The following is a 25956-nucleotide window of genomic DNA, read 5'->3' as shown; positions in this document are numbered from 1 at the left end:
AAGAACTGGTCCAGGTAATCGAGAATCATGATGTTGAATAAAAATGCCTGACAAAAATGAAGTATCTTCTGCCCCAGTGTTAAGTACTCCAAGCTCTTTGATTTCTGGGAAGTTTTCACTGGTCTGTGGGACCCTGAAGGCTGGATAGACCCCAGCAACATTTAATTCCAGCCACTGCACTGAAGTTTCAGAAATGCTGCTCTGATTAATTTATCAGTTCTAGTGTAGTCAGGATGTGCTTCCTTGAAAGCAGGTGTAGCAAGTTATTTGGGACTAACAGACCTGCTTCCCTCTTAGTCTTAGCTATAGCAGGGAAGTGGGGTGTTCTCCAATAGTAGCATCTTCTTGGGACACAGCTATCTTTTCATGTTGAGGTCATTTCTGCAGCCCCCAGGACACTGCAGGTATGTAAGGGTGCAGCCTGGGAGCATCCATAATTGGAGGGGAGCCATGAGGGTCAAACAATCTTTAGAGGCATCTTCAGACTTCTTAGACATAGGAGGGAATCAGTCCTGCTGCCCACAGCATTGTCTGTTAGGAACACTAAAGAGGCTTTCTCTCTTTCCTCCTCTCCTCTTCCAATATTCCTCCACTGCTATAGATTCAGCTCTCCAAGATCTACCTACACTAAACTCTCACTGTGAAAAATCTCTAATTTAAACACAGCTCAAGCTAAGACATGAGGGTTGCCCCTCTCAGCATCAATTCCACCATACAGAATGCATTCCAAAATGAAGGGTAGGACCCTACATGTTTCTGAGGCTTTGAAGAACTCGCTGACTTTTATGTACTCAGACCAGGGCTGGGGCAGCACCCAGGGTGCACAGTCCATCTACAAAGGTGCTATTCATATCCATATTATGTATAGTACTTCCTAGGATTTACGTAGTACATGACATTCCTGACTGTATTCAGTGGCTTTGGAGCAAAAAGACTGGAGTGAGCATCTCTTCTGTGGTGCATCTGGTTATGTGGGGATTTTCCCAAGAATCCTCTCAAGTCTCTGAACCATCGGTTATGTGCATATTCTGAAGCCACCAGGAGAGGCTGCCATTCTCAATAAGCAATTTTTTTTAGATGTTAATTAAAATTCTTTGTTTTTTCAAATTGATGCGGATCGTAGTCAGCTGGGTAAAACTAATTTCTGTAAGTACATTGGAGTATATTTTAAAAACAGGAAACTGGCAGTCTTTACCTTTTTTTAAGATTATTTTTCAAAGACTACATGAGATCACAAAGGGTAGCAGGGAAACATGTAGACTTCAGTATGAATGCATGGTCTTGAGCCTGGATTCACAAAGCATGAGCTGAGTCTTCTAGACCCATATGACAATTACTGTGATAACAATGGCACATCGCTTGACACACTGAAACAAATAACAAATTCCCTAAGAGGTGCTTCAAGCAACGCCTAGCACACAGCAGCTGTGATGACAGATGATGATAGTGTTTTCATCTATAAAATTTTTGTATGTTTTCAATAAAATTAAAATTAATTACCTGGTTGTATTTATAAAGTTTTATTGAAGAAAATTGTCTTTCTGGGATTATAAAACTGTACTTTCATAAACAATAGATAAAAAATTGTATGTAATCCAGAAATGCCAATTAGCTTATAAAACAAGGAAATCTTGCAGACACATCCATACATCGCTCCTGAGGAGGAGGTGTCATCTCAGTGAGTGAGATGGGATGTTTTGTCAAAGGCAGCAAATTAAAATTTGGAAATGAATCTAGGCGCAAAGCATTATGACAGTACTTTAACCGAGACATAAGCTTAAACAGACTGACAATAGACGAGTACCTGTGATCGAGCATATGTTTGCATCACACCCAACAAATGTGACCAACGCAAACAAAACAACTGTACAAGGAGAAAACTCCCTGTGTTATGTCATAAAAATATATCTGTTCTCCAAGGGAGGACTATAGATATCTAGAAAATCTCTGTTGAAGTGAGGAGACACCAAATATGATACAATGCAAATTAACTGAGTTATTCAGCTTCTGTTGCTGAGATAATCAATGTGTAAAGAGAAAAGGTTTATTTTGGCCCATAGTTTTAGAAATTTCAGTTCGCAATTGGTTGGCACTGTTACTTTTAGACCTGTGGTGAGGCAGCACATCATGGGAGGGAGCACATGGTGTAGCAAACTGCTCAGCTCATGGTCAGGATGCAAATGAGAGAGGAACAGGCGGGGCTGGGTTCCCAATATCCCCTTCAGGGGATGATAGAGCTTCCTCCCGTAGGCCCCACCACTTAAAGCTTCTACTATCTCAGAACAGCACTGGGGGCTGGGAACAAGCCTTTAATACATGTGTCTTGGAGGAACATTTAAGCTCCAAGCTATAGCACTGACCATTATGAACCAGGAAGCAAGATAATCTGTTCAACTGTAAAAGTTCATCCTCTCCCAGGTTCCCTCCCTCCCTGCTTTATGACACAAGGTAGTGCCAGTGTCCCATTTGAATAAAAGTAGATACCATTACAAGGGGTTGTTGTAACTTTATGGCATTTTAGTATTAAAAATTAAATGGGGAGCTGGGGATCATTTTAGCAATTCAGGAAGAAAGGAAATGGTCTTAAAACTACAGGTGTGAATTGTCCGCAAAGCACTGTAAATGTTGCTCACCTGATACAGGCACAGTAGGGAATTCAGTAATAAATAGCATTGTCCATAGATAAAAATTCTATCAGAGTCTAATAATTTATATAACTGAGATCTTTGGAAAATATTTGATAAAACACATTATATATAGATACACATACATATATTTACACCATTATATTTATCTAGACATTAGCACTGTCAGAAGTTGAGATAAAAACATTTTTGCAATAAAACTACAAAAATTGTCCATAATGTCATTTAATATTTTGCCAAATTATGAATATAATTATTCTATTTTTGAAAATGCTAAAGAAAAGGAGGTGACTTGTAGCAAATCCCAAACTTTGATTCTGAATTATAAACTCTGAATTAGAGCAGGAAGATTACGCAGCTCAGTCTTAAAAAAATGAATATTATACAACCTAAAATAATTTTTGTTCCACTAGTGAGGTCCTTTAAAATTGAATCAGCTCAGAGATTACTGGCCCAAGACAAAATCAACTTACAGTTTTTAGAAATAAATAAAACTAGAGCTAACACAAATACAAAGTGTACCTGCTTAGGCCTGCTATTGGGTCTGGTATCATGGGTGTGTAGTATGAGTCTCCCCTCTTCATCTCACTGTTTTTGCTTCTGTGTTTTCTGCAGGTCCACAGCCTCCTAGAGTTCTTCAGGATCACAGGGTTAAAAGACCTGGATTGAGGTATTGCTTTCAAATGCAGGGTTCAGGTACCCCACTAGTTTTCTGTGGGTCTTGATTTTCTCACTTAGAAATGCAGGAATACATGAGATAACATTCCCTAAAGCACTCTGAAAACCTTAATGTGCTACATAAAACTTTATGTAACAATGTCATTATTTTCATACAACACAATCTACTTAAATTTCCTTTTCCCAGGTTTTGTTTGCTCCTAAGTTTATCCACAGGGCCGTTATGTGACACAATTTTGAGCATGTTACATCAACTCTCACTAATTTTCACAGAGTCCCTCTGACATTACGTATTGGTATTGATTGTAATGTTATTTTTCTTGACCTTTCTGACCCTTCTGTGGTCCAGATGTTTTGTATCTAGGAACTAAATCTCTGCCCTTTGGTCTCTGTTGGTATTTTAAATCATAGCTTTTGGTCAGCTGCTTTATGCTTTGCATGATATTTCAGTGAGAAATATAGTGCATGCAGTACTAAGTGTTTCTCTTTTAAAATTATCTTTGCTGTGTGTGACACTATCTTTAGTTGTACTTTTAAACATCTGTTATCCCTCGAGGGATTTTTGGGTTACATTAATTTAAGAAGCAACATACAGCATAACATTTTATGTTTTCATTCTTTTCACGTGTTGTAATCTTCAGCCAGAACACAGGACAAAAATTTGTGCTGTGGGTTTATCTTCAATTAATTTCCGTGGACAAGACAATCTGATGGCACGCTCATGTGTGGCAGCAGGAGAACGATCGCAATAATATGAAGATCAAGGGTGCCAATGAACAAGAGAAGAGTCATGGTTGTCTAAAAACTCTTCTTTCTTTTAAGACATGCTTCATACTCAATAGCAATGAAGAACAGTAAGGCTTCTTTCTAAGTAAATTATGCAAATGGAGTCATAGCTTTACAATTTTTATTTGTGCCAAACATGCTACGGGGAAAGTTCACTAATCTTTCTCAAGTTGATTGTTCCCATTTAGAGCGGGAGGTAATAATGAAAACTGCCTCTCCAGAATGTCAACACATTTTCACTACCCTTAGTACAGAACATGCCATGGAACGGGTGCTCAATTAAAATTATTTATTTTAATATGCAGCACAGGATTTCAGGCTATCATGACATGCCCAAATAATAATTCTAGTGTTCAAGGTTATAATTTAAAACATGTAGTTATAATTTATTTCAATATTTGATTTGATATCACACAGTCAGTTGGGACTTGCAAGATTTAATCTCACAAATATTATTATGAGTATACTCACTTACCAAAACAGGTAAGAAGTTAAACACAAATATACCAAAGATAATCAATATAAATGTTAGTAATATTTACATATTAACAAAATATTAATATGAAATAATATTTGTATGTCAACATAAAATAATTTGAAATATAATAAAATATAAAATACCTTCTATTGTTATTATTTATTATTAAAGGATAGAACATTTTTTCCTGAAGCTGAGTTTATGAAAGTAAGGTTGATGATAGTAATTTCTATGTGATGAATGCTCGTGTTTGATTCTACACTGGACAGAATATATGTAAGTGTCAAGTATTATATGTGATCTTCCAAAGAGCTCTGTTGGTCAGTGTTAGAGCTCCACATTTCAACTGAAGATGCCTTTCTGCAGAGGTGGAAGAGCAGTAAGCTCTCCTGTGACTCTCAGGCAGAGCAGGAAGTGGGAAGGGCCTCTCAGACCTAAATCCTTCAGCTCTGAGAGGACACAGGCTTGCAGAGACCAGAGGAGCAGTGGGGAATAAGTGTCTGTGCTGTAAATCTCCTGGTACATCTTATTGCAAGCTCATCAGAGCTCAGCCACCAGGGATGGAGGGATGCAGACCTGAGGGCAGTGAGCAGGACACAGATTCTCACAGGTAAGAGGCAGTGTAAGACTTAGGCCTTCCTTCCCTCTGTGCCTGATGATCTGTTCCCCAAACCACCCCAAGAATTCAGGTCCTCTCTCCTTAAACAATAGAATCGTTGTGAGCAGAGTTTCTAGGAAAGAACCAACAGCTCTCACAAGCATCCTTTAAAAAAGTTCTGAACTAATTTCCCTTTACTGAGGTTTAACAAAGGCAAAGTGATTTATTCAAAGACAAGGACATACAAATTTCACAAGTGAAACTGAAATTTCACAGTGAAAATTTCAGCTTTAAAATGCTAGATCAAGGTTAGATTCGTGAGTCTTTTACACCTGTTCATACTTGAATAGGAAACACCAACTCTTTCTATAAGGCACTGTGATGCTGAGGACATTTTGGTTCTTACACTTTCCACAAACATGACCTTTACTGATCACGTAACATTTCATTAGTAGACTACCATTTTAATAAGCTGGAGCCTAGAGAAGCAGCTATTACCCAGGGATGACAAAGAAGTGAGAGTGGGGAGGAAAAGTCAAATGTTCAACATCTTCTAGAACCCAGCCTGCATCACCACCTCTAATTACAGTGGCTGGGGGTGTGAGGGAGTCACCTCAAAGAGGGAGACTGAGACTCAGAAATGGCATCACTTGGCTGACTGCTGGTGGCTCATGCCTATAATTCTAGCTGCTTGAGATCAGGAGGACAGTGTTTCGAGGCTAGCCCAGGAAAAAGTTTGTGGCATCACATCTCAACCAATATCTGGGTGCAGTGGTATCCATCTGTCATCATCTCAAGCTGTGTGGGAGGCTGAGATGTGGTAGATCGCTATTCCAGAGCAGCCTGGGCAAAAATGTTTGGGAGACTCCATTTCAAGGGAAAAACTGTGTATAGTGGTACATGCCTTTCGTCCCAGTGATGGTGAGGAACTTAAAATAGGAGGATCGCGGTCCAGCCAAGTCTAGACAAAAAGTGAGACTTAGTTTCAAAATAACCAGAGTAAAAGGCCTGGAGACTTGGGTTTGCTTTGCAAGTGTGAAGCCCTGAGTTCAAATACCAGTACTTCCAAAAACAACAACAACAAAATGCCTCACTTGTCATCCAACTAGATATTGGCAAAAACACAATCACTTCACAATTATAAAACCAACAAATTACCTATACTAACTGCTACTACCTTGATAAAAGACATCCTTCACAAAGAAATACACATTGAGCCAGCAATCTATAAACCACAATATTATAACAAAGCAACAAGTACAGTTGCTATATTGTAGACCTTCAATTTTCACACTCATAATCGGATGCACCATGCATACACATGCTTACATATATTCCAGTAACTCACTAAGAGATTTGCTACACTCTTCCCTTAATATAAATTTTTTTCTTTCATTAATCTATTTTGAAGGTGCTTACTGAAGTTGATTCATGGGTAAAAAGTGAATGTGTGCATTGTTTTCTGAACTCTTTGCACAGCTAAGTATTTAGAATGTAAGGTGCAAGATCAACTTAGGTCATCTCTTCCCAAGGTTTCTTGCAGGTGAGACAAACTTTGATGTGGAAGTGTAGCTCTGCTTTTGTACACCAAGACAGCAGGGCAGATGAAATAATGCAGCAAGAATAAACACTCCATATTCAAGTGGTTTTCTTCGAACATGCAGGTGTCCACAGGCTTACCCTTTACATTTTAATAAGTAATTGTGAATTTCAGCATCTGATATTTCTCTATCTCTGTCTGTCTGTAAATTTTTCATGGTTCAAAGTTAGTTCAGGCTGATCTGGTGAAAACTGCCTCTATGATAAGTAACAGATTTGAGTAGAGCCACTACCATATCTATGCTAGTGTGATGGAGAGGAAATTAATTGCAAATCTTAAAAAGAAAAGTCTCCTTGGGTCTGGGAGAAGATCTGACACAGCATCTCAGAATCTTCTTCCTTTCTCTGAAGTCTCCAAGATTATCTAGGATGCATAGGTTTTGTCAGGTTTACACAAAGACACTGGTCAGCCTCACAAAATGACGGGTTGGTGAGTCACAAAGACCAACTGCAAAGATCTACGAGGAGGGATGTCAAGTCAGGCTTTCCTGTGTTCTGCTTCTCCACCAAGCTTTCACCACTGTCTCTCAGTCATGCTGTGGCCAGCACCTGGGAAGGAGACTGAGGTGGCCACCCAGCAGCTGTCAATGCTTTGTCATCCTTACAGAGAAGCAGGGTGAGCAACAATGGGCCTTTTCAAAAGAGCTCACAAAGCAGAATTTTATTTGACAGTTTAGTCTTAAAAGAAATATGACTTGCTAAGGCAGAAGGAAAACAAAACCATAAGTTGTCTTTTATTCCTCTGAAGTGGTACCAACTTGCTCTGACAATGGCTCCACAGTTTCTCTGTCCCCAGAGTATGTTGGGTTCATTCTACATTCTGTGCCTTGGTGTGAGGCCAGCATGGGGACATTATCGCAATTCCCAAACCAAATAGAGTGACCAGAGTTAAGCAGACTGAACATAGCTCAGAAATTGGAACTGGGAAACTCCTGGGGCAGTTTATCCCATATGTGAACACTTAATTCAAATACTCTGAATTTCCAGTATTTCCTACAGACATTCCCATTAACCAGAGAAACTTGCATGATTCACACCTTCTAATGTGTGCAGAGCATCTGGTGGCTGGATAAAAACCAGGTCTTGTGCTCATAGAGCATTTCATATTTGCACAACATATAGTGTCTGCCGAGAGTTGATTTGAAGATTTAGTCTGTGAGTATCATGTGCCTGCAGATATACCACGTCTGGACATGCCATATTCACAAAACATATACCACCTGCAGAGCATAAAAACTGCAGAACTCTTAGTGTGTGTGAAGCATCTAGTGTTGAAAGGGGTCCAGTGTGTGTACAGTACCTGCTGTGTGCACAACATTCAGTGCTTGCAGTGTACAGAGTGTGTGTAGAGCACCTAGTGTGTGCACAGCATTCAATGGGTGTTCAGTTTGGAACTCATATCTGGATTGAGGAGAAGCCTACTCACCACACTGCAGCCTGCACAGTCAGGCCCATTCTCACAAGTCCTGCGGCGAGCTTGAATGCCACCCCCACACTGGGCTGTGCAGCGTTCCCAAGGCCCCCATCCTGTCCAGAACATGTGTGGTGGGCAGAGCAGGTGCTCATTGCAATATCTGTAATGAGGAAACCAAGAGGAAAGAAAATTTTAGTGTCACGTGAGGCCATAGGCCTTTCCACTCTCCATCCCTGGCCAGATGTTGGATATATGGGCATGCTCTGCATGGTGGGGCTTGTTGTATTTGGAGTGGTTTCACCATACAGGAGGCAGATGTGGTGGTGGCCATGCTGTGTGTGCACAATGGGATGCATGGCAGACAATGAAGAAAATGCTGAACTCACAATGCAGGATGGATCTTCCTGTGCAGCCAATTAAAGGGGAAACAAGACAAAACAAAACCCTTCAAATAGACACCCAAAAATAGGAGCATGTAGAAAATATGTAGATAGGGCATTTATCTTCAAAACATAAACATCGAGAGACAAAAGTAGATTACAAATGCAAAGTCAGCATAGCTTTATTTGGAATTCATTTTTCATTCGTAAACCAGATAAATCTCACAATCTTCTTAGGATAAGTTGGAAAAAAGCTAAAGCATGAGTTTGGCATAAAGGCCCATACCATTTACTGCTTAGGTTATAGTATTTGTAAATTTATTATTAGGTTCTCAGAATGATATCAAATGCCTTGAAATTAAAAGACCACTGGTTATTCAAAAATTGACATACTACACAATTTTATAAATATTATTTTACAGTCATTAAATACTAGACTTCTATATACATACATATTGCCAATTTTTTTGCCAAATACCCTAAGCCTCTTTAATCCTCTGATGAGTCACATTTTTCTATGGTCTTTAACACTACAAGTGAAATGAAGTGAAGTGAGAAAAATAAACAAATGAAAAACAAGAAGGAATGAGCTTGGCATTCTGTAGGTTACAGCACATAGAGAGGAAGAAGTTACTTTGAATATCACCAAACATAATGGGGTACATTTGGTTCAAACCCAGCCTCTCAGCTGAAGGTTAGAGACACTGTCACTTCCAGGGAGACTCAGTGGCTATGGCCGACAGACCCTCTAGAGTCAAGGACCATCCATACTTTAGTTCTTCTAAACATTCAAACATCAGAGTAGCTGATGTTCTGGCTAGTTCTTACCCTTCATATTCTCAGTGTTTAAGATTACAGGGGCATTAAGTTGCCTTCTTAAGGTAACAGCCTGGTCTCTTCATACCTGCTTTCTCAAGGTCAGGGCCACTGGACACTATTGTGTGCCACAGAGAGAGGAGAGGGACCTTTTAAATAGGAGTGTGTAACCTCCAGGCAGAACAGAGAGCCAAGAGAAAAGTGAGGAACTAATATGCACTTGGAATTTGTACTTAGGAAGTCTGTGCAAATATGTAGAACTGCAATAAATACATGTTAGTTCATGTGTTAGAGCTTGGAGGGTTCCAGGAAGACACTGCCATTTGTTTTGAGAACAGATTTTGAGGAAGTCAGGAAAACTCAGAATAACAGGACACTCCACACTTATCTGTAAATATTCACATTCAGCTCATTCTGGAGAGGGGGGAGTGAGAAATAAAAGGGTTATTCTTTAAGCTCTCACTTTTAAACTGATTCAATGATATTTAAAATGTGTGAACTTCTTAGACTTCTTGTCCCTGATTTCAGTTTTTAAGTACACACACATACAAAACCATATAGACACAGAGAGCAAAGGAAAATCTTATTGAAAATGCTTATAAAACCCTTGACTTTTGAAAAAAAGCACAGCAACTAAGCTTATTTCCCCAGAGCAAAATAAGTCATTGTGCATAAATACGTTTTTGTTTTTCCCTACAGCAGGTCACCTCTGAAAGCACGCAGCATGTTATAACAGTTAAAAATCTCCTGCAGGGTAACCTGTGCATGTAGCCCTGCACTTTCACTGGTGTTAGTAAATTATCTCCTGGGATGTGTTTTAAAGTTGTCAGTGACTTGCCTTCCCTTATTTCCATCTTTCTCACTCTACAGAGCTGTCCTGTGTCCTACAAGGCACTCTGGGGCCTCTTGAAGTGTTACTTTCTGGAACTCCAAGATCTCTACCAAGGAAGGGAAGAGGGCAATAGAAATTTCCAGGTGATCTCGTCCTTTGTGTTTGCATTTTTCACTCAGGAATCCAACCTGGAATTGGCTACTCAGAGGCAAATCCTTCTCAGTCTCTACCCATGGTTGCTCTGCAATTGGTCCTTCTGATGCCCCTTCGCCTAACCTGCACCCTTGAGGGCAGTCCCTCTTACCAAATTGCAGAGCAACCATGAAGAGGGGAAGACAGTTACCTTAGCATCTAATGATTTTTATTAATTTATGAATAAAACGGACCAACATTTGTCTCCTCATTTCTCCAGTCCCCAACATGCTGCTACCTTTTACCAAATAACAAATTAAATAGTTTTGAAATTTCATAGATTCTCTTGGGTCTCTACTATCTTAAAGCAATAGGTGCATTTTATGATGCATTTAAAAATTAAGATTTTATTTTGCCCATGACTGGTTATTTTATTTCACATTTAAAAGCTGACCCAGCATGATTTCCCCATCAATTTTCCAATTTTCCATAAACCTACTCTCTGTGGAAAAAAAAGATCTTTCATAATCCCATGTAGGTCAGATGGTAACAACACTGTGCAACTTTCTCCTCATAGTTCTTCATGTTATTAACTGTGTACTGTTCTGGTTGGCTCTATGCTGGCTTCTCACAGCAACCTCTGTCATCCTGACCCATTCAGGGACATTTAAAGAATTGCTTTCTCCTTGGTGAGAGAAGTGATCATTCCTTTAATAGGCCATTCTGGAATAATTAAACATTTTATGGCACCAGGAAAACTGGTCTATACATCAAATCCACCATAATTTTTAAGATAACACACTAGAGGAGATTATAACTACCAGAGAAGATCACTTTTGCTTATCATAGGATAAAGCAAACATGTCCATAAAGACAAAAAAATAATCCTGCAATAAATTCCCAATGGCTCCTAAGACCCTTAAGTGTGATAATCTATTGGATACACGCTAATGGGCCTCCCTCATTCCACCTGCGGAAATTCACACCTTATGTAAACTCCTTCCTACTCAGTATGGGTAAGATTTGTCATTTGCTTCTAACCAGCAGAATATTTCAAAGATGACAGGATGACACTTATGTGATTGTGTCATATAAGATCAACATGTCCTTATTTCAAGAAAACTTTCCTTGCTGGGTTTGAGGAAGCAAACAGTAAGTAAGGTGGAAAAGGCCCAGCTGGAGGGTGACCCTCAGTTAACTGCTAGCAAGAACCTGAGGCCCTCAGCCTGACAGCTCACAAGGATCTCAAGCTGTCAACAACTAAGGGAATCTTTCCCCAGGTGAACATCAGATGAGAACACAGCCATAGCCTATGACTTATTTGCAGCCTTGTGACAACCTGGAGCCAAGGACCCAGGAGAGCTGTGTCCCAACTGAATGCACAGAAACTGTAAGCACACAAAGATGTGGTTTTTAAACAGTCACAACTGTGGTAATATTGTTACGTAAAGACTAATAAAACAGATTGTAGTACTTTGAAGCATGGTGCTAATGTAAGAAATATCTAAACATGTGAAAGTGGCTTTGTGACCAGGGATGCACAGAAGCAAGAACTTTGTGGAACTTGGTAGAGAAAACTTGAATCATTTTGTATAAACTATTACTAAAATTTTAGACTTTTGGATGATGACAGTGACGGTTTAGAAGGAAATAGGATAAAGTTCTCAACTGAACAAAAAATTCAACACAATTCAAAAATGGGAAAAGGACCTGAATATATTTCTTCAAATAAAACACATAATTAAGCACACAAGGAAGTGCTCAATCTCATTTAGTTATTGGGGAAATTCAAGTCAACATTACAAGTTTAATTTTATCTTTGGTGTTATAACTATAAGTTAGAATGGCAACAATGGAAACAGTAGAAAAGAACTAAGAGTTGGCAAGAATGTGGAGAGATTGGAACACTTGTGCATTGGTGGTGTGAATATACAATGGCAAAGCCACAATGGAAAGCAGCTTCTCAGAAATTAATGTATGACCTAGCAATTACACTCATAGATGTGTGCACAAAAGACTTGGAATATAAACTTGAATGCCAATCAATGTCCACTCTAGCATTATTCACAATAGACACAAAGAAGAAATAACCTTTATCTACTGATGGGTAAATGGATAAGTAAAATGCTTTTATGGACATACAACTGTATATTAATAACATTTAAGAACGGGTTGAAATTATGACATAAGCTGCAATGTTGATGAATCTTGATGGCTACATGAAACAAGTGAGTCAGAAAAATGCAAATATTGTAGGATTCCACTTACATGAATTAAACATTTAAAACAAGACAAAAGAAACTAAAACCAAGGTCATGAATGTAAAAGGGGGACTGACAGAGAGGTAAGAGGGAAAAAGAACAGCAGAAAGAGAAAATAGAGTCACAGATGCAGTGAATATGCTCAAAACATATCACATGCATGTGTGGGAACCTCATAGTACCTTTACCTATGTACAATTTAATACCGCCAATAAAAAGAAAAGAAAGCAAACAAGAGAGAAAAGGCTCTGGTGTGGACAACTCCATCGGTCTCTCATCAGACAATATAAAGGGAGTTCTCTTCACTTGATGGTGCCCGAGCTGTTCTGTGAGTGCAGATTAATTCTGAATGTCCTTTCCAGCACACTCTGATGGGCCAAGGCAAGCTGACTCCAAATTTAACATCAATTCAGATAAACAAAATGTGTTTATGTATCCAAGTAAGTTCTCAAGTAACTAAAACATAGTTAAGTAGCAAATTTACCTATATTTTACCATAATAAAAACTAAAAAGGAAACATAAGCATAAACTAGGAGGGAGAACTTGGTTATAATGATAAAAAAGCATCCCAAATTACTGCCTACAGTGATGTGAGAAGTGGAAGTTGCGAATGTGCATTACATAGTTAAGGAAATGACCAAGCAAAGTGTTGAAAGTGCTGCTTGACGTTTCATTGCTTACTGATAGTGCAGGAGGAGAGAGAAAAATTGAAGGGTGAACTAATAAGCAGAAGGAACAAAGGCTGAATCATTTTCGGAAATCAGCCCCTCCTGATGGCAAAAGATCTAAAATTTAGAAATAGCTTCCAAGTACTGCTGAGGCCTGAGCAGAGGATCCAGATAGTCACACAGGAATACCCGACCCATTGAGACTGTGAGGTACTAAAGGTGTTTGTGGAACAAGTGTGTACAGTAGGACACAGATAACCAATCATATTTGCATTTTGATGATATTTGCACCAACTTCTGTTTCTTCTGCCTCCTTGCTGGTCTCGTTGGGAATGGTACTTCAACACATTCATGCTACTCAACAATATTCTTTCAAAGGAAATTTTAGAACAGAAAAAAATGTCCACACAGTTAATAGCACATTAAAAAAATTAAGTGAGATACCTTCTTTATATGTTATTTTGGAGGAATAAAACATAATGTGAAAAAATTTCTGAGAGATTTTGTTGCAACCTAATTTCCTGCTGAATTATTGCATATAAAGGAGGTTTTGTCACAGATGAAACCATTATCTACAATCCTGGCATTAACTTAGGGAATGTGGGGGAGAATCAATTTATCCACTTGTAGCCATCTGGGACTTCTTTAGGTTTGATGGTATTTAAAGAAGCATAATTTTATTAATTCATATGCTGACCCCTTAGAATTTTGTACCTTCCCATGGAGGTCATGAGCTCCTTTAATCTAATTCTCAAATATCTCTATTACTAAATAAGGGTAGGATTTTTTTGTTGTTGTTTGCTTGTTTTGTTTTGTTTTTTAATACTCCTTAGGTGGAGAGACCTCATGTAGCATGGCAAAGAAATTTGAGACATTTTTGCCTACAAAAGACAAGGGCTATCAGGTATTTGGTTTTTCTAGATTTAAAAAACTTCCTGGTAGCCCTCTAGAAATGCTATACCACAGAGAAAAATTAATTTTGTAAAAATCTTATAGAGTCCATGTTCTTGCCATCCATCCATCATCTCTTTATTACTCAAATTAAAACTTCCTCAATTGAGCACATTCTTATCTTTCCCCAGTGAACACGTCCTCTGTGCACAAGAACATTTTACATGTCATTGCCCCAGACACAAGCCATCTTTTCCCTGACCTTTTCCTGAAAGCACAGCATCATGACCACTTATGTGTGGATATAGGGATGAATTTTAACCACAGCAATATGCAGCATCTTCCTCCGTCTGTGCTCAGAAGATGAGGCCACTTATCAGACTTCAGGGAAGCCTTTGCCCAGATGAGAGTGGCTTTGCCTGAATGGGCTCAGCAATGTGAAAACTCATAGCATTTAAGTACTTCCAACCAGTTTTAAATCTTACAAGGCTTGGAAATATCAGGTAGACAGTTCTTCAATAAACAGCTTTCCCACCTATCAATAGGTGTTAGATGGAAAATGACAGATCTGTACAAGGCTGACTCAGGACTACTCAAAAATGACAAACCCTGGATATAAAAGTTACCTTCCTTTTCCTATCAGTCAAAAAGGAGGAAATCTTGATTGGTAGTTGAGGAACACATTGAAGAGTAAAAGAAAATATACTCCCCGGTTGATCTCAAGTAATAAATACTTACTAGTAACTACCTGTATAGTAAGCCAGTTTGTTTTGTATATATAACTATATAGAGTACCTAGCTGTACACAACTGTATACAGGTTTTTGTGAGACTCCACTGAACTCATGTCACCAAATACAAGTTTATTACTTCTTGTTAAAAGGCACTGAAAACCATTCAATAACTTGTTGTCAGTAGAGCAGAATAAGAATCCTAAAAGTACTGTGAAATTCACGCATTTGGAATCTCTGCCAGTAGTGACAAACTGGAATACACATTAAATGGCAAGAAAGATTCAACAACACAACTGTCAATTTTTGGGGAAAAACCAAACGATTAATTCTACACAAAGAAACACACTATTAGATCCAAAACTAAGTGGAAATGTCACCAGTATATGCTGAAAAAAAGAAAGGATCCTTGTGGTATTTGAGAGCGTTTAAGAGACTAGTATGTAGCTCCAACTGTAACCGATCCCTGAGTATGCTATCTCCTGAACCCCAGCCACTTCATTTACTTCTGATGGAAACTTTGCCTTACCTGCCCAGCATCACCTGGATCTGACCTTTTCTGGGGCCTCCTGGGAATTGTAGCTTCTGAGACAGGTCTAGTTTAAATGTCTCAAGAACAGCCATTTTCCACAGCCTCTCTTTCTCTGTCTCCAGGAGCTCAGCACAGAGGTGCCTGAGTCCCCAGTGGCTTGGGAGTTAAGTTGCTCTACTGAGCCAGCCCCACCATGTAGGCACAAAGAGAGATGCTCTTAGTAGGAGACTTTAGTCAAAATTAAAGGATGTCAAAAAATAAGAAGACAACTCAACAGAACCAAAAGGGATGCCACAGATAAGTTAAGCTAGATCCAAAACTAAAACTGACCACGCTGGGATGGGAGAAAGCATGAGGACGGAGATGCTGGGAGCAGAGTGGCACATACCTTTCCTCGCGATTCTGTCCCACACACACCCGGCCCCCATGCCGGGGCGTGGGGTTGCTGCAGGACCGCTGCCGCACCTGGAAGCCAATCCCACAGGTGGTGCTGCAGGGTGACCACGAGGTCCAGGGAGTCCAACCTCCGTTCCTGAGGGAAAGGAAGCAATGTGATCACTCTGTTAAATCAGCTCAGATTTCAGACCTTGCCTGCACTCATTGCAAATGTCTGTGTCCTGGAGTGAACCATCTGGTGATTGTGGGGTGCTGGGAAAAGGGAACACATTGGGCCATGGATCATCAAATCCTGTGAGTCTTCTTATACCTGGCATCTGATTTAACAGTCAGGACAAGCCATTTGAGAATACAATTTAAAGTGCACTATATTAAAAACTCTTTAGAAATTTTAGTCAGGAAAATGTGAAACTAATAGAATAACAGCATTTCACTGAAAATTATTAGAAATGAAATCCTAAAGTTCTAGAATTCACAATTTTATTTGACTTGTACTACATCCATTATAATCTATGAAGTGTACACTTCTGAACAAAGCAATCATCTAAAATTATGCATAGTGGTTTCTTTAAGTCTGTTAACATCAGTGGAAATCAGCAACTCTGACAGCATCATCTTGGTAAAGAGGGCTACCTTGTTCAGGCTTTAAAGCAAACTATTATTTTTTTTTCTTTTTGTTAAGCTTCCTATGTTTTCTTTTATTATTATTATTATTATTTTATTATTCATATGTGCACACAAGGCTTGGGTCATTTCTCCCCCCTGCCCCTACCCCATTCCTTACCACCCACTCCACCCCCTCCCTCTCCCCCCCACCCCCTCAGTACCTGGCAGAAACTATTTTGCCCTTATTTCTAATTTTGTTGTAGAGAGAGTATAAGCAATAATAGGAAGGACCAAGGGTTTTTGCTGGTTGAGATAAGGATAGCTATACACGAGTTGACTCACATTAATTTCCTGTGCGTGTGTGTTACCTTCTAGGTTAATTCTTTTTGATCTCACCTTTTCTCTAGTTCCTGGTCCCCTTTTCCTATAAAGCAAACTATTAAAACTGAAGGAAGACTATTTAAATTCAGATTCTGGCTATTTTATAAAAACTGACAAAGATATGAAGAACAAAAAGAAGAAGGGCTAATTGAAAAATCTATATTCATTTACTGTATTGTACACATCTAATAATACAAGTATATAAAAGTATAAAATAAAAATAAAGTGAACCAATTTTATAACAGTGATTTATAAAATAAACCACTATGAATAGCTGATGGCATTTTTCAGTATTATATTTTTCCTTAGAATGCTTGTATTTAAACTGTTTATAATTTCAATATCTCCTTAGCAGTTTTTCTGCTATTAAAAATAATTATAAATATTTTAGTATTGTAGGTCTTAAAATATCTATTTGAATGCAGAGTCTCCTCTCCCATGTCCATGGATGAGTGTTGTGGAATGTTTTCTGCTCTGTAATCACATGAGGAGTTCCCTGACAATGGGGTCTCCTTTTCAAAGGGTTTGCATTTGCTCTGAAGGACATCAGCTACATTAACTCACAGTTTACTTACACACTCCTGTAGAAACCTGAAAGTCTGCAACTACACCACGGAAGACACAAGTATAAGCAGTAAGTCGAATGTGTAACCGTAAAACGAGTTAAAATAACAGTCCTTCTAAGAAAATGCTTAGTATACTTCACATGTCCCCACTATATTCACTGACACTTAACAGTGATAGAAATAAAATATATATTGATAGCTTTATACATATTATAATAAATTTGCGATACAGTAATTTGCTCACAGAAGAGATTGCCCCATATTTCTCATGAAAGTAATTAGCTATTTTCTTTTCTTATACCCTTCTACCGACAACCTTACAGATTACCAAAATAATGCACTGAATTATTGAACGACTTGCAGACACAGTGCAGGTAACTTGAAAAAGTAGCATAAAGTAATCATTTATCAGATAATGGAACATTGTGAGGATTAAGTCAGTTCCCACAAAGCAATCCATTTGTACATTTACGGTGTCACTGAAACCTGTTCAGTTACTCGGTTTTAATCTTAAAATGAGCACTGATTTATACTGAAGTTTGTTTACAGAATCACTTTCCAACCAGCACAGGAACAGAAGAATTATCAATAAACAAGTCACCACAATGCACGTGATACTCCCTTTGTAGTTAAATGATATAAAAAGTAAAAAAAAAAAAGTAAGTTACTACTGTAATCTTCAAACAATAACAATTTGGTTGCTTTTATAAGGTTTCTACTAGGAATCCATGAAAACCATTTAGCTTTGTAGAAATTACTCAGTGAATGATACGGTGTTGATACGCCTGTGCCTTCTGTCATATGAAATAATCACATTTCTGTGGCTAACTGGCTCCTTTCAACTCATTGGGGTGATCTAGCCTGCCCTATGAAAAATGCCAGCAGAGGGCAAGGCTTACCTTTCCCACTTGCACCTTACGGGTCTGACCCCTCTTCTTGGGCACGTTGGGATTTCCTGCTGCCACACACTTTTAATCACCCAACCTGAGATTCACTGTCAGTTACTTCACAGTTAACTATTCCAGTGGTTTCTGAATTTTAGGTGGGCTCATAAAAAGCAATACTTTTTTTTAATAATGTAAATTAATGAGCAAGTGAGGAGGGAAATGGAACTGACTTTAAAGACTTTCCCAATTCTGATGGTCATGGTGCTCCAAGTGCAGAGAAAGGGGAAATAAATTGAGTAGAGTTGTAAAAAAAAAAAAAAATCAAACAACCCCATGACAGAGGAAGCAGAACCTATTTAATGGATCATGATGTCTAAATCGTTCCTCTGGTTGTGGAGGACAACTTTGGTTTTCGATCCAGGACTTTGCTTCTTCTATCTTCCGACTCATGTATCCTGGGTATTCAATCCATACATTGACTAAGCATGACTAGTCCATATATTCTGCAAAGAGATTCCTAAGTAACATGGAGATTTCCCTCAAATCGTATTCAATACATTAATAATACTTTCTTAACTTGATGATGGAAATATGGACAAATTTAGATTTACACTTTGCAATTTCTGTCTGTAAATCAGGTATTATTTCAGTTGTGTGTGTCCCTGTCTTTCTGCCTCTCACCTCCTTAACCACTAGAGTTCAAACATGACTGTATATGAGCATTTTCTGAGGGACCCACCTGGAGCAGTTGGCGATCTCCATGCTGGGGCCCTCACACTGCCAGCCACCACACTGTGGGGCTGGGCTGTCACAGGAGCGGGACCGACAGAGACAGGATCCCATGGCAGCACCATCTGTGTGCGTGCAGGGTGTCCACTGAGACCACGGGCCAAAGTTCCCATCTACGGTGAGATTCCTGGTCTAAGAGGCAGATACAAGTAAAGGTGTCAGAAAGTGCAAAGCTGTAAACAAAATGGAGTAAAACTGAAATACCACTCACGAGGCAGTTAGAACCCCTACAGGATGTTTTTTAAATTACAGTTAGCATGGGATGATTGAGAGAGAGTCTGTGACAGTGAAGTAGCAGAGGTCACTGATATAAATGGAGAGGAAAGGAGAGAAGGAGGGAGGGAGAGAAAAGGAAGAGACCGAGAATGAGGACCAGAGGAAAAGGAGGAAGAAAAAAGGAAAAAGGAAGAGCAAGGAGGAGCAAGAAGTGAAGGAATGAAGGATGCTGGTGACTTGGAGATCAGGTTTTAGAAGAATTATCCACTAATGTGGGAAATTCAAAGAACAGAAGAATTGGAAAGAAAAATCACACATGTACAAATCCATTGCACATTTATATACATTCAAACAAATAGAAGATCAGTTTCAAAATTTCACCTCAACATGGCATTTTGATTTAGTTCAAAACATCTGAAAACCTACTGAGCAACTAGAGCTCTACTAGATGTCAGGCATATTTCTGTCAAAGCTACGCTGGGACCACCTTCTAGAAGTTTATAGGTCAGTGGTCACATAGTCACTTCTCTGTGTAAAGGCTGATGAGGTTTATGACCAGGGCTATGGTTGCTAACTAAATAGGGAACAATCAACAATATCAAGGGGTCTGAGAAGAACAAGTTGCTGTGTTGAGTCTTAGGATAAAGAATGGGCCAGGTAAAAGAGCCAGCAGGATTCTGGATGCATTTGTAAGTTTTTGAGGGTTTATGAGTTGCCCCAATATTGACCAGAAACTTTTGAGAGAGCAAATTGGAGAAAGGTAAGATCTGGGGCAAGGAATATTCTCTCCAAGTCCCTTGCTCCTTATTTCCTCCTCTAAAATGCAAAAGTAATGAAAAAGAACCTAACTTGGAATTCTGTACCTATAAGAGATTCCGAGGAAATCTCAAACTCAAGACAGCATAGAAACCAGGAGGAAACACTGATTCAGGGGCTCACAGCTCTAGTTTTCCTGAAGGGAAACTGAGTTTCAAAATGCTTGCAACCCAAAGAGCTTGATGCAGGAAAGCCTGCAGGGTGAATAGTTTTTTTTAATAAGGAAACATCTAAAGGAAAGGGCGTTGGGGCTCAAAACAGGAATTATTCCCCAGCATTGTCAGAATAGAGGAAGAATTGTCCAAGACCTGGGGGAATCCCAATTAGTATAAGGCAGTCATGGCTTGATACAAAATGTCCCTAAAGGCTCATGTGTGGAAGGCGTGATTCCCAGCTTTGATACTATTGAAAGGTGATTGGACCATGAAAGCAAAAATATGATGAACGGATTAGTTCATTGTTGAGTTCATAGCTGACTGGGCTATGAGGAGGCAGGACCTAGTTGAAGGAAGTAGGTCACTGAGGGAGGGAGGTACCTGTAAAGGTATATCTTGTCCAGGTCCTTGGCTCTCTGTTTTCTGGCTATCACAAGGTAAGCAGCTTTATTCCATCACACTTCTGCCAGCAATGGAAAGCTGAAAACATACATGGCAACCTCCTAACTTGGGCCAGTAGTGGGTCTAGGAATGGATATGTACTCCATTTGGTCAATGAGACTCAATAGGAGAATGAAATTAGCTTCTGGAAATTATTTTTCTCCAGATAAGAAGAGAAAACTCTTTTTGCTTCTCTTATCCCCTCCTGTGTTGCATGTATTTGTTGTTCAGTTTCCATGTGTTTGAGTATTTTCTGGGCATTCTTCTGTTGTTGAGGTCTAGCTTTATTCTGTTGTGATCTGATATGATGCAGGGAGTTATTTCAATTTTCTTGAATTTGTTGAGACTTGCTTTGTGTCCTAAAATATGATCTATTTTGGAGAAAGTTACACAAGCAGCAGAAAAGAATGTATATTACCTAGTTGTGGGGTGAAATACTCTGTAGATGTCAACCGTGTCTATTTGTTCTAATGTGTGTAGTAGCTCTGAAAGTTCTTTATTTTTTATCTGCATCATCTATCTATTGGTGATAGTGTGGTATTCAGGTCTCCCACTATCACTGTGTTAGCATCTATTTGTGTTCTCAGGGCTATTAGAGTTTTTTAAAATGTATACAGGTGCCCCTGTGTTTTGTGCATATATGTTAAGGGTTGATATTTCCTCTTGAATTGTTACTTTAATTAATATGAGTGCCCTTCATTGTCTCTTCTGATTGATTTTAGTTTGAAGTCTACTTTGTCAGATGTGAGTATACCTACTCCTGCTTGTTTATGGGGTACATTTGCTTGAAGAACTTTTTTCCATCCTTTGCCTTTAATCCAGTGTTTATTTTTTTCAGTAAGATGAGTCTCTTGTAAGCATCATATGGTTGGGTCTTGCTTTTTAACTCAATTTGTTATTCTATATCTCTTGATTTGGCATTGAGGCCATTTATATTCACTGTTAGTATTGAGAGATGCCTGTTGTTTCCAGACATTTTCATTCCCCTATTGTTTGGTTTCACCTATTCCTTGTTTACTGGTCTGCTTGCTCAAAAGGGTTTATTCTTTCTTGAGTCTACCTGTCTCACTCTAGTTTCTTCTTTTATATGTAAAAGTCCCTTAGGTATCTTCTGGCTTGGTGGTTGCAAATTCCTTTAGTTTTTCCTTGCTGTGGAAAGTTTTAATCTCTCCTTCAATTAGGAAGGATAGTTTTGCTGGGTAGACTAGTCTGGGTTGTCAGTTATTTTCTTTCAGGGCCTGGATTATATCTTTCTATGACCTTCTTGCATTTAGAGTTTGAGTTGAGAAATCTGCTGTTATTCAAATGGGTTTGGCTTTGTGTGTGACCAGTCTTTTCTCTTTTGCAGGTTTCAGAATTCTTTCTTTGTTCTGTGTGCTCAGTGCTTTGATTATGGTGTGTCTGGGGGTGTTCCTCTTTTGGTCCTTATGGTTTGGTGTTCTGTAAGTTTCCTGAATCTGGGTGACTCTCTTTCTGGAGGTTAGGAAAGTTTTCTGCTATTATTCTGCTGAATATATTGTCAATGCCTTTAGTTTGTATCTCCTCTCCTTCTTCTTCATCTGTGATTCATAGGTTTGGTCTTTTCATGGTGTCCCAGATATCCTGCATATTTAATTCATATTTTCTTAGCAATTTTTTCATGATCTTTTGCCATTTGTTCTAATTCCTCTACTCTGTCTTCAGTTCCTGATACTCCACTTTCAGCTTGCTCCACTCTGTTTGCCATGTGATATTTATTTGGGATATTGACTTCTTTATTTCAGATTGATTATTTTTCAGAGTTTCCATATCTTTTTTTTTCTTGTTTATTCATATGTGCATACATTGTTTGGGCCACTTCTCCCCTAACCTCTGCCCCCTCCCTCTCCCCCTCGATCCCCCCCTCACTTTCAGGCAGAATCGGTTCTGCCCTTATCTCTAATTTTGTTGAAGAGAGAGAGTATAAACAATAATAAGAAAGACAAAGCATTTTTGCTAGTTGAGATAGGATAGCTATACAGGCAGATTCCTAGCATTGCTTCCATGTATAAATATGTTACATTCTAAGTTGATTCAGCTTTAGATACTTAGTGGTGAAATTGGCTTTTGATGGAGATCAATTGTCTTGCTGTTTCATTCTGCGTTGAGATTTACGCATCTGGAGTTGGTTTTGGTTATGGTTTTAATCTCTTGTGCCCCTGTAGTTGGTGTTTTAAGTTTTTTTCCTCCTGGAGCTCAGGCAGTGTTCCTCAGAGAGGAGTATGTTGGGTATGTTACCCTTGCAGGTTTCTTGTTGTGGTGGCAATTGCCTCTTTTCTCCCCTCAGTCAGGGGGCTGGAGGTCCTGGTCTTTATGGGGATGCAGAGGCCCTCCTCCAGTTGCGGTGAAGCTGGGTCTCTGTGCATTGTCGGGGTAGGCCTTCTAGCACCAGCAGGATGGTGCATTGCCACTTGGTGGAGGACCTGGGAGTCCAGCTCTTGGACAAGAGAGATGTGATTGCAGGGAGGTGGAGTGAAGCGCTGGGCTTCTGGTGCCCTCAGGGGGCATTTTGTCATTCTTCCTCTTTGATTGGTGAGCAAGGGCCCTCTTGCTCTCAGGGCCAGGGGGGAGTGCTGGCCCTTTGTGCTCTGTAGCTCCTGGCAACAGATTAGCAAGGCCTAGAGCCTAGGGTTCACTGGGATGTGTGGTGGCAGAATGCCGGCACCATGTAGCAAGTTAATGGGAACCATGGGGCAGCAAGTTTGGCAGATTGGAATCATCTGGGGCCCACCATGCAGTGGAGGCCCTGGAGTCTACTTGCACTGGGGCATGGGCTTCTAGGAGACAGAGCAGCTGCTGCCAGTTTAGAAGAACAGAGCCTGAGGGCAACAAGATTTCCAGGAACTGATTTCCTGCACAGGCCTCAGGATGCACAGTTCTGTGGGACTGCTGTCCACTCAGAAGAACTGAGCCAGTAGGTGGTGGGGGTTTTGGGGCCCAATTTCCTGCATGGGCTTCTGGAAGCACAGTCCTCTGGCACTGCCATTGGCTTAGGAGAACAAAGCCTCTATGCTGCCAGAGTTCTGGACCCAATCTCTCACACAGGCTTCAGGGAGCTCAGTTCTGTGGTACTGTTGCCAGGGGAACCGAGCTTGCTAGCTTGCACCTTTTATTACCTATGAAGCAGTGGGAGCCTTGGGACCTGCTTATACAGGGGCATTGGTTTCCCTGGCATTTCAGGGTGAAGTTAGCAGGTCGTGTTATGGGGGAGCATGGAGCTCAGAGTTCTTGTGTGTGCTGGGCAGCAGGACTTACCACTGAGTAAGTCCTGGAGCTGCGTGCAATTTCAGAGGGGGGAGGTCTGGAGTGTTGACCTGCAGGTCATTCTTCTTATTCTTCCTGTGGTTAGATTGTCTCTATTTTCAAATTTGGAGAGGGTTTTGCTTCTTGCTGGTTAGGGGACACTGTGGGTGTCTTCTGGGTTCCTCTTATTTCCTTTTTTGGGAGAGTTGGTTGCGAGCTAGTTTAAAGGAATGCCAACAACCCACCATCTCGCCACCTTCCCCAGGTGAATTTCTGTTAGGGATTTCTAATAAAATATTAAACTACAGCACAACATGCACTGTGCACCAGTAGCCTATGCCAAGTGTATCAACTCCTTGACTGTTCACCACATCCTAAGTATTTACAGAAAACTGAGGCTTAGTTAGGAGGAGAAATTTTCTCAAAGTCACTGTGGTTATTTAAAAAAAAAAAAAGCAAAAAACAAACCCAGTACCAGTCCAAACAAGCTGGGTTCAGAAACTGTGATCTCAGTTGATTATTCTGTAATGTGATTCTTATAGTCTTCTTTGGTTAGAGTTGCAAAAGAATAAAACTCATATAACCTTATCCCCATGTGTAATAGTTAATTTAACTTCTCTTAGGACCTAATGAAATGGCAATGCTAGCTAAGAAAGGTCCAATTTTTTTTTAATGAGCATAATGCATAATAGTATATTTGATTCATTCATGTTCAATTCATTAATTCTCAACTGGCCAATGGTCTAGATGGATTTGGTGAGTTCAGAGGTCCCTACAGCTCATGGTTGCTGTGCTCCAGTCATTATTCTCATATGGTTAAATTGAAGTCAGACATTTTCTATTCAGACATTTTTAAGAATACACAGATCTTCCTTTATTTTCAAAGTTTCATGTTCCTTCTGCCAGAGATTTCAATGAAATTGGATATTGGATATACTCTTTAGGAATAGGTCGTGCGTTCTGACATCAATTTAATATCATCCCTAAGCCTATCTCTACAAATGCGATACAAGGAAAGATTGACCTTTGAAGAGAACTAAGCTGGCCTGATGGCCTCAGCTAGAACTGAAGAATAGGGTCAGCTTTTATTTAATGCCTCTGAGTCCAATTCTTTCATCAATATAATGAATACAATAATGTCTATCCTGTCACCATAAGCATTAAATGAGATAATCCACTGAAATTTGCTGAATGTGTCACAGAGCACATGTTGTAGACACACAATTTAACTTCACTTACTTTTTCCTTGTCTTACAGTAGATTGCCTTGCAAAATGCAAAACTAATGCCATGCCTGCTTTCTCAGCACAGAGTGCAGAGTGACAGCTGGATCACTGGCCCACTTGCCAGCCATAGCTTTGGTGAGATACTAAAAGCTGGGAATGGCATTATTGTGCAGATTAGAGATTGCCCAGCTCCCCTAGGAGTTTGAGTGGGAGAGGAGACCCCCAATAAAATTTTCCCAGGGTGTAGGGATTTAAAGATGATGACTTCTCACAAAAGGAGCCCTATTTGTAGGTATTTTTGTGGTCCAGAAGACAGGGCAATAGTTTACTGGCATACTTAAGGATATTCTGTTTGCTTATAAAATTGTGACTGAGAATATTACTCTCAGTTTAGAGGATTTGAAGCACTTGAGTAAGATCTAATTAGCTTGACAGAGGAAGCTGGCTTTTTCTTGCCCTCCCACCTAACCCTTCTGAACACACAGCAGGAAGCCCTCACCAGGCAAAATGTCTTGATGTTGGACTTTCCGGCCTTCAGGCTGTGAGAAATGAGTTTCTATGCCTTATAAATTATCCAGTCTCAGGTACTCTTTTATAGTAGCACAAACAGACCGAGACAGCCATAAATCATAGGCACTGTGTGAGGTTTGACTGAAAGACCTACTTTGGGGAACTCAGTGGTGCTATGTCATTGATCCAGTGTTTGTGAAGACTTACTTGGTAGATTCTATCAACATATCTCTCTTATTGAGCTAGATGTAACAGGATCTCTTCTC

At 39.6% G+C, this 25956-nt stretch overlaps 1 protein-coding gene across 10 annotated transcripts in view; it reads right to left on the bottom strand.

The window, feature by feature from the left end:
- Sema5a (semaphorin 5A) overlaps nt 1-25956 on the bottom strand; it is a 435987-nt gene that overhangs the window by 54717 nt on the left and 355314 nt on the right. For 9 of the 10 annotated variants that reach the window (XM_074077743.1, XM_074077739.1, XM_074077747.1 and 6 more), the window contains 4 exons: nt 19017-19198; nt 15830-15973; nt 8585-8602; nt 8211-8358 (listed from right to left, as the gene is read on the bottom strand). In XM_074077743.1, coding sequence (XP_073933844.1) covers nt 8211-8358; nt 8585-8602; nt 15830-15973; nt 19017-19198 — 492 coding nt within the window. The remainder of the gene's footprint in view (nt 1-8210; nt 8359-8584; nt 8603-15829; nt 15974-19016; nt 19199-25956) is intronic. The other variant, XM_074077749.1, reaches the window with a different exon arrangement.

The sequence above is a fragment of the Castor canadensis genome, chromosome 6 (assembly GCF_047511655.1).
Source record: "Castor canadensis chromosome 6, mCasCan1.hap1v2, whole genome shotgun sequence".
Lineage (NCBI taxonomy): Eukaryota > Metazoa > Chordata > Mammalia > Rodentia > Castoridae > Castor > Castor canadensis.
Note: the sequence above shows the minus strand (reverse complement) of the source record. Positions and strands in the feature narration are given on the sequence as shown.